General features: G+C 42.9%; 1 protein-coding gene across 2 annotated transcripts in view; it reads left to right on the top strand.

Moving 5' to 3' along the window:
• Positions 1–318: 318 nt before the first annotated feature.
• Cep57 (centrosomal protein 57) overlaps positions 319–9,731 on the top strand; it is a 32,231-nt gene continuing 22,818 nt past the window's right edge. Inside the window, exons 1-2 of one of the 2 annotated variants that reach the window (XM_045145491.1) lie at positions 319–500; positions 2,124–2,280. In XM_045145491.1, the coding sequence (XP_045001426.1) occupies positions 459–500; positions 2,124–2,280 (199 nt within the window). In that variant the 5' untranslated portion in view covers positions 319–458. The remainder of the gene's footprint in view (positions 501–2,123; positions 2,281–9,731) is intronic. The other variant, XM_004661920.2, reaches the window with a different exon arrangement.

The raw sequence follows: 9,731 nt of genomic DNA, 5'->3' as shown, positions 1-9,731 counted from the left end.
ACGGATGAAGTGTCTAAACTCCTTACTTGATTCCCGCCGGCCTCACTGTCTGACTCAGTTGCCTCCGGCGATGGCACCTACCTTGGCCCAGGGCTGCAGAAGACCCGCCCCTTTCCCGAAGGCGCTCGGAGTTGTGGCCCAGGCTGGGCGGTGCGCTACCTTGTGACGTCACCAAGCAAGGCGGCCAGTTCTCGTCCACACCGGAAGACGTTCTTAGTTTTGATTGGCTAGTTCAGACGTCCGTTCAGGCGCGTTGCCCTTTCTGCGTGTGCGCGACCCCGTGGGGGTGTGTGTGTGTGGCCGCTGTCTGGAGGCCCGTCACCAGCTCTCCCGCCCCTACTACCATCGAGGGCCGGGCTGCGGGTTCCCGCTGCCCCGCCGCCCTGGAGTCTTGAAGCGCCGCTCGGGAACCCCCAGCGCTGTGGCGTGGAGGAGGCCCGCGCGGCGTGCGCAAGAAGATGGCGGCGTCGGTGTCGGCGGCTTCGGAGTCTCAGTTCACGGTGAGAAGCGCTAGGTATTCGGACGGGTTCTCGGGGGCCGGACCCCCTGTCGCGTTTCCCCTCGTTCCCCGCTGCACCGAGGCTCTGCTGCGCTCGCTCGTGGTGGTGAGCGTGCGAGCTTCCCTCGGCTCCCACGTTCCCGCCTGGGAGGCTGCGCCCTCCGCTTCCCGTTCGGCCGTCCCGCCGGTCCCGGTCGGTCCTTCAGTCACTTATCCGCCGCGCGGAGCAGGCTGTCTTACGTTGCCAGGACTCAGCCATGGACCCTTGACTCATGAAAATAGCTCCTCCGTAGGTCACGTGAGAAAAACGGCCCTTGGAAAGTCGCCAAGCCCAGGTGGACGTGCCAGCCTGTGACCTACAGCCACCGAAGAGTCCCAGTCTCAGGCTTGCGATCCAGTCGGCTCCCGCAGCTCTTTTCAGTAACTTCCTTGCGCGAACCTTGGGCCTGAGTCCTACTTCCCACCGTAGCTCGGAGATACTTCGTTCCAGTGGACAGGGGAAGTTGAGTACATTGCGTTGTCAAAGTGAAATGTGGAACTCAGTATTTTGAAAATAGAAAAGAATTTAATGGGACAAAGGTGACTTTGCACATCCTATTTAAAACTGCTTATTGTCTGGTCCATCCCTTGCATGGAGGAATGGAATGGAGTCTCTTAAAGACCAAACAGACAAGGACTTGTGATAATCGAATTTGTGATGGGGTCAGGAATATCAAAAGATTTCAGGAGAAAATGGATAATAAATATGTCAAGTAATTTAGGGAGATTGAGGAGAAGAAGCAATTGGAGTTCATTGGGCGATTGATCAGTAAAGCATAAAACTAAAAGAACTATCAAAAACAAGTGCAAGAGTCGGGCGTGGTGGCACACATCTTTAATCCCAGCACTCAGGAGGCAGAGGTAGGAGGATCTTGAGTTCGAGGCCACCCTGAGACTACATAGTGAATTTCTAGGTCAGCCTGGGCTAGAACGAGACTCTACCTCAGGAAAAAAAAAAGTGCCAATAGATAGTTGAATTACATAGGAAATATGATTGATACCACTAACCTTTGAGATAAGGGCTTTTTCTTTGCTCTCAAAACTTAGCACTTGGAGATCAAACAAGGGTTATTCAGTTGAACTACACTATATACAAGGCTCCCTAATTCAGTAGCCACCGGGATGTAGTGAACCTTTAGTCCTTATGGAAATCTTAAACTTTTCAGTAAGAAAGTGCATTAAACTTAAGTAGGTTCTAAATATCAAGGTCACACTAAAAATATATGAGAGGCTTAATAAAACTGTTAGGTCTGACAGTTACATGGAGGAATAGAATAAGAACCCTGCTCTGACAGAGAATACATGTAATCAAATAAATAGTACACAGTATGGTTTGATAATAGGGTAGGTTAACTGTATAAACTACTACTCAGAACAAAACGTAATAAATTTAATTGCTTTCTCCAAGCATAAGAAATGGGAATGGACTCTCCTAGTCCCATCAGAAATAAGGCTACCATTTTGGCCCATAATTTAAGACCTGCTTTTTTCCCCCCAATTGATGGTGGAAGAACAGATGAACAATCCATCTCTTAGTACTTGTGGCCTAAATTTTTGAAAGATAATTTTTACTTTTATTTTTCAGAACATCCTACCTGAACCATCAAAGTCTAATGGAAGTGTGGCTCGGCATTCTTCATCTCCATATGTATTATATCCAGCTGATAAGCCTTTCCTTAATAGTGATCTGCGACGGTCCCCCAATAAGCCCACACTTGCCTACCCGGAAAGCAACAGTAGAGGTAATAAACCCTAAGAAAGTGATGATGTGTGTGTTCATTTGTGCTTTAAAACTCTGACTTTTGGCTTTCATTATTTTGAAACTAAAGCAGTATTTCCCTTCCTTGCTCTTTTTGTGTGTTCAGTGTATTCACTGTTGAACATCATCAGCCACCAAATCACTGGGAGCTAAAATACTGGGAGTCAGTCACCTAGGAGTAGTCTAATCCCAAACTTATTAGAAAGCCAACATATTGGTTTTGCTTCTATAGTATATTAAAAATCTATTGATTCTGTCTGTTGCATCTCATTGCTTTTGGTCAGGATATCATCTGTTGTCTGTGTGTTCATATACTTAATTGATCTCCCTGTCCATTGACTTTCTCATCCCCAGTTAACAGGATTCTTGCACTACTTGTAATCCTCTATGTGTCCTACTTCAGACAAACAAAATGTAGGCATTTCTCCATGACACTCATAATAATTAAAAAGTCGATTTTCATAATCCAGACCTTGTTCACTGTAATAATAACCTCAAACCTTGCTTCTAGTCCTATCCTTTGGTGTAGGTATTTGAGATATATTTGCCACTATAATTTCTACCACAGATACATAGTTTCTCTTTTTTTGTACATTTTTATTTATTTATTTGAGAGTGACAGAGAGAGAGAAAGAGGCAGATAAAGAGAGAGAAAATGGGCATGCCAGGGCCTCCAGCCACTGCTGACAAACTCCAGACGCGTGTGCCCCCTTGTGCATCTGGCTAAACGTGACGTGGGTCCTGGGGAATCAAGACTTGAACCAGGGTTCTTAGGCTTCACAGGCAAGCGCTTATCCACTATGCCATCTCTCCAGCCCAGATACATAGTTTCTTAACGGTGCTATAGGTTTAGCAGATGTAAACATGGAAACTTAGTGTGTCACAGTTTTACATAGATTAGAAGTCAGAACTCACTTGGGTTCTTTGCCTACAGGGTCTTACATGATTGCAGTCAAAGTGCTGTATAGGACTGTGATCTTTACTGGAAGCTCCTGGGAACTCTGCATTTCTGTAACTATAGTTGGAAAAGTTTTATTCCGTGTGATTTGATTGGGTCTATGCTCACAATCAGCTATAATATCAGTATCTTCAGGTCTGTTATCTTTTTAAGTGCTTTTGCCACTTAGCTTAATGTATTTATATAAGTTATTCATATAACATATGTGCATAACCAGATAGTCCAGAGGTTAGGGTATGGGATTCTTTGCATTTCATTCCATCTTTAATAATGCCAGTTACTTCAAGATTGTGAGCCTTTCACATGCTAAAGTATTTTACTGACATTTTCTTATAAAATTCTACTTGCTCTTTTTTACCTTTTGGTGTTTTGAGATAGGTCTCACTCTAGCCCAGGCTTACCTGGAACTCTGTGCCACAGTATGGCCTCACAAACAGAGATTCTCTCACATGCTGAGATGAAAGGTGTGTGCCATCATGCCTGGCTTCTGCTTGCTCTTTATCTATGTGCTCCCAAGGGTCCTTTTGTGCGCACATGCGTGCGTGCGTGCATGTGGTTTTTCAGGGTAGGGTCTTGCTCTCGCACAGGCTGACCTGGAATTCACTATGTAGTCTCAGGGTGGCCTCAAACTCATGGGTATCCTCCTACCTCTGCCTCCCCAGTGCTGGGATTAAAGGCATACACCACCACACCCAGCTCCTTTTCTTTTCTTTTTATATTTTTTTTAACTAAATAGAAATTTTGCAAAGATGCATCATGTGTTGGTACCATCATTTTCTTCCCTGCCCCCCAGTCCACTGAAGGCTCTTGGGGTAGTTTAATTAAGGTGTCCTCCATAAACTTAAGGTGTTCTAAATGCTAGGTTCCCAGCTGCTAGAGATTTGGGAATTAATACCTCCTGGATGCAGTGTATTGTTGGGGGTGGGCTAATGGGTATTATCCAGTTTTCCCTTGCCAGTGTTTGGCATACTCTCCTGCTGTTTTTGTCCACCTGATGTCCAGTAGGTGATGTCCACCCTCTGCTCATGCCATCATTTCCCTATCTTCATTGGACCTTCCCCTTGAGTCTGTAAGCTAAAATAAACCTTTTTTTCCCACAAGCTGCTCTTGGTCTGGTGTTTTCTACCAGAAATGCGAACCTGACTACAACAGCCCTCCTTATTAGTGGATTGTTGGATTGTGGGTTATGAGCTGTTTAGAGCAGCAGTCTGTCATTTGGTGGGTAAGAGCAGTGCCTCCCTCCCACCCTGTGGCCCTTATATTCCTCTTGCCCCCGCTTTCACAGTTAGCCCACTTAATCCTGGTAATCTCCTTGACAGTAGGAACTTCAGTAACTTAAAACCTGTCTCTGTGCCTTGAGTTCCTCCACCTTTAAATCTTAAATATTTCTGTTCTGTATCTTCCACCAAGCACACCCCTCCATACTTTCAAATTCAACTATGATCAAACTCTTGGGGCAGGCAGCCTTTGTGCCAGTAACCCAGTTCCACCAAAGTTCTCTGTAGTCTCTGTTTTCCCTTTGAAAGTTCACAAGCCAACACAATTCTCACGGCATTATTTTCAAACGTTCACCAAAGTAGCCCATTAAATTTGTCTTACCAAGTTCTGCCCCATTCCTCCATCACAAAAGTACTAAAAGACCAAAGTAAACATGGTGATTCACCATATAGTCATGCCCCACTCTTCTGGTCCCAAATTTCTGTTGTAATCATTTCCATAGTGGTGAGATGAACATCCAGCCAAACACAGTTTTGTGGGAGGAAGATATTTATTTCAAGCTTACTTATATCAATGGTGCAAGAAACTGCCTCCCATTTATAAACCCAAGCAGAGAGAAAAGTCACTACTGGCCAGCAAACACCACGAAAATGGCAAGCATGCACCTGATAATGCTCAAACCTCTACATACCTTTGGACTGGAATTCAGATCTGCCCCCAGTATATGTCCCCTGTAATAGAAATCTGCCTGCTAGGGGCTAAGCTCAATTTTAATGAAGCACCTGAGTCTATGGGGCCATACATTCAAACTACCACACGCTATCTGCTTCTTTCTTTCTCCCAAATAAAAGAGTAAAATGAAGTTAAATTTACATATCAAGAAACTTCATAGATGATTACTTTTGCACGTGTGTGTGTGTGTGTGTCGTAGGCTTTTGGTGAATAGTTCTGGCTGGCTTGGAACTCATGATTACTCCAACATACCTAGTATCAAAACCATCAGGCTGGAGACATGGCTTAGTCGTTAAGCGCTTGCTGTGAAGCCTAAGGACCCTGGTTCCAGGCTCGATTTCCCAGGACCCACATTAGCCAGATGCACAAGGAGGCGTTTGCATCTGGAGTTCCTTTGCAGGGGCTGGAGACTCAGTCATGCCCATTCTCTCTCTTTCTGTCCTCTCTCTATCTCTGCCTCTCTATCAGATGCTCTGAAATAAATAAAAATAACAACCACAAAAAATAAAAATAAAAATCTTCTCTTCCAAATTTTAGTTGGGCCCTAGAATACTTTTTAAATGGTTTTAGTTTTGTTTTGAATACTATTTATGATACATTTTTATCTTTTTTACACATAGTGAGAACCTTTCTATCACTGACAATTACTCAGCTTTTTAGTGTATTCTCATTGCTTCATGTGATGTTGATTTAGGTATCCCCCATAAACTTAGGTATTCTGACTGCTAGTCTCCCCAGCTGATGGCAAATGGAAATTAAAGCCTCCTGGAAGCAGTGTATTGTTCGGGGTGGGCTTACAGGCTTTATAGCTGGTTTGGCACACTTTCCAGTTGCTGTTGTCCACCTTATGGGTGGACATCACCTTAGGGGGTGATGTCCACCTTCTGGTCATGCCATCCTTTCCCTGCCATTGTAGAGCTTCCTCTGGAGTCTATAAGCCAAAATAAACCATTTTTTCTCACAAGCTGCTCTCGGTTGGAAGATTTCTACCAGCAATGCGAATCTGACTGTAACAGTAAAGTGGTACCAAGAGTGGGGCTGCTGCTAGTCACCTGACTGTTGGCTTTGGAGCTGATTTTCAAGAGGAATGTGGAAGGATTTGAAACCTTAGTCTAAGAGATGCCTTGCAGTGCTGTAAGTACAGCTTGATGGACTATTCTGGCCATAGTTGAATGACCTGAATGTAGTAAGAACTGTGGACTGTGAGGTTTGGCTTAGGAGGGTGCGAAAGAGCTTTGCTTGGGTGGGGCTAGTAGTTTGTGGGAGAAGCTTGCTGTTATGCCCATGTCCTGAGAAGTTATGCAGAGTTGCTTTCCATAGAAATGAACTGGTATGAGCAGAGGGATATGACACAGGAAAAGAAAATCTTTGGGTGAACTGCTGCCCATTCAGCTGCAATTGAGAGATTACAACCTTTGAGATTGGGTCAGCTGACCTGTACTGGGGCAACAGGAAGAATGAAGACTCTTTTGAAGGGGCTTGAGTGTTCAAGGAGTGTCCTGTTTTTCAAAGTCTACTTTATTGACCCCTGTATTAAAAAGCTGGCACCCTACCTGGAATTGTGGAGTATAAGAAATGCAGGAAAGAGGTCATTGAGTTTGCAACACGGTTTTGTATTTTTTTTTTAATTTTTAAATTTTTATTAACATTTTCCATGATTATAAAAAAAAATCCCATGCTAGTTCCCTCCCTCCCCACCTCCACACTTTCTCCTTTGGGTTTTGTATTTTGAAAACGGCCATGGGCAGTGTGAAGCAGGTTTTATGAATGCCTGCATGGAGACCCAATGGAGCCATGGGGATGAACCATGGATTGTAGTGGAGACACACCATGACACTGCAGTCAAGAAGAGCTACTGGCTCCTAATGTTTTCCAGGACTGTGAGTAGCCTAGCTAGAGGGGCAGAATTGGAACTCCAGAGAGACTTGTTTTTGGTTAGAATTATCAAACTTGAAGACTTGTTACTGACTAGAGTTGTTGGATTTGGAATTTTGTTGTTTGCCCTGTTTAAATCTTGTATTGGCTGAATATTTCTTTGCTATGCCCAATGACATCTTTTGTAGTGTTAGTGTTTCTTCTGTGCCATGATGGGTTTTGGGGGGATTTTTTGGCATTATGGCTGCTAAAAGACCTTGGATTATGGGGATAAATGAACATCATTGGAATTGATAAAAACTATGGGGACTTTTAAAGTTGTACTGAATGCATTGCTTTTTACATCATGGGTGGTTATCAGTTTATTGGGGCAGAATGGGGTGGTTTGATTCAGGTGTTCCCCATAAACTTAGGTATTCTGAATGCTAGTCTCCCCAGCTGATGGCACTTGGAAATTAAAGCTTCCTGGGGGCAGTGTATTGTTGGGGGTACACTTATGGGTTTTATAGCTCATTTCTACTTTGTAGTGTTTGGCACACTCTCCTGTTGCTATAGTCCACCTTATGTTGGCCAGGGAGTGATGTTCATTCTCTGCTCATGCCATTGCTTTCCCCTGCTATCATGGGGCTTCCCCTCAAGCCAAAATAAACCTTTTTTTCCCACAAGCTGTTCTTAAAAATTTTTTTTGTTCATTTTTATTTATTTATTTATTTGAGAGTGACACACAGAGAGAAAGAGGCAGAGAGAGAGAGAATGGGTGTGCCAGGGCTTCCAGCCACTGCAAACGAACTCCAGATGTGTGTGTCCCCTTGTGCATCTGGCTAATGTGGGTCCTGGGGAATCGAGCCTTGAACCGGGGTCCTTAGGCTTCACAGACAAGCACTTAAAACTCTCCAGCCCCCACAAGCTGTTCTTGGTTGGGTGATTTCTACCAGCAATACAAACCTCACTGTAACACCCCCTTACTGTTTCACTTGAGCTATGTGATAATCTCCTTTGACTAAGGCCATGAAAAGAAAGTTGTTTCTTATGTTCTCATTCATTTTGAAGTTTAGTTGCAAAAGGTAAGTGCAACCAGTAATGTGAAATTATCACAGCCTTCCAGTTAGATATGAACATTGTGAGCCTTTTAAACAGTGGAAACTAGCATTATTCCTGAGATGCAGCATTGCCTTTTGCTTCTGTGTTCAGTGCATTTCAAATAACAGTAATGTGAAGAATGGCTAGAGCATTTGAAGCAGCTTCATTAGGCATAAAACAGTTAGAATGTTCTGGGCTAGGGCTTTCAAGGTATCTTAGAGCATGTGGAAAATCAAGTTAGTGTAGTATATGGACAGCACCCTCAGTTAATCTGTTGGGATTGGTGCAAAACTAGCCTGGGGCTGTTAGATGGAGATGGATAATGAACCATAAACAAGTGAAAATAAAAGTCTGGCATGTAACAAAAAGACACTACAATAGGGAACTTGACATAGGTGTGGGTGAAACAAACCTTTAAATGTTGGACAAGTTTTCACAGAGAAAAACTAAGTGAAATGAGCTGTGTAAAACACTAAAAGTTAAATAGTAAGCAAAAGAAACAGGCAGAGAAATACCAAGAAGGCAGTATTGGGGATTGGAGCAGACAGCCTCAGGTTGCTGGGATGAACTTCCAAACCAGGCACAGTTATGGAAGACAGGATATTATTTATTGATGTTTTCAGATCCAGGGGAAGTTCTATAATGGCAGAAGAAGCTGGCCTGTTTTCACAGGTCCAAGCAGAAAGAAAAGAGCCACAAGCCAGAAACCACATAGCACAGTTCGGAATTCCAGGCAAAGCTCAAGCACTTTTCATGTCTTTAGCCTGGAATTACAGATCCACCACCACACATTAGGGCTGCACCCTAAGATCCAGTGATACATCCTCCAGCCAGGTGACTACAGAGCTAAATTACAAACGTCACTAAAATCCTGATTATATTGGGGACATCCTTTGAAACTACTGCAGGAACATTAAAAATGAAAACTATACATTTGAAATCTTTCTGATTTCATCTGTAGCAAACTAATACTGATAAATATTATTATTGTTATTATTATTTGGTTATTCAAGCTAAGGTCTCACTCTAGCCCAGGCTGACCTGGAATTCACTATGTAGTCTCAGGGTAACCTCAAATTCACAGTGATTCTCCTACCTTTGCTTCCTAAGTGCTGGGATTAAAGGCACCTGATTAATATTCTTAAATAACAGATAGAAGTAACTTATCCTGGGGTTGCTCTACCCATGTACTAAAGTGTTTTAATGAATGACAGACTGGCTGGAGAAATAAAATCTTCCATTGAAAAATATTTTTAGGTAACTTTCAAATTTTTATTTATTATGAAGTATGTCTTGGGAAGAGTAACTTTTTTTCTTAAGTTCCTTAGTTAAAAATACAGTAAAAGCAGAGAATTACTGACTTTTATCAGTTAAAGGAAGAATTGCTAAACTAAGATATTTTTTTTGGCTAGGTAAAATTTTAAAAAATGTTGCCAGTTACTTTATACTTGATATTTTAATGATCAAGCAGACTTTGCATAGGTTTTTTGTTGTTCTGTTGTTTGCTTGTTTGCTTGTTTTTGAGATTGGCTATCTCTAGGTTGCTCAGGTTGATCTTAATTTTCTGGCTT

This window comes from Jaculus jaculus, chromosome 3, assembly GCF_020740685.1.
Source record: "Jaculus jaculus isolate mJacJac1 chromosome 3, mJacJac1.mat.Y.cur, whole genome shotgun sequence".
In the NCBI taxonomy this organism is placed as follows: domain Eukaryota; kingdom Metazoa; phylum Chordata; class Mammalia; order Rodentia; family Dipodidae; genus Jaculus; species Jaculus jaculus.
The sequence above is the reverse complement of the archived record's forward strand: the minus strand, read 5'-3'. Positions and strand labels throughout refer to the sequence as shown.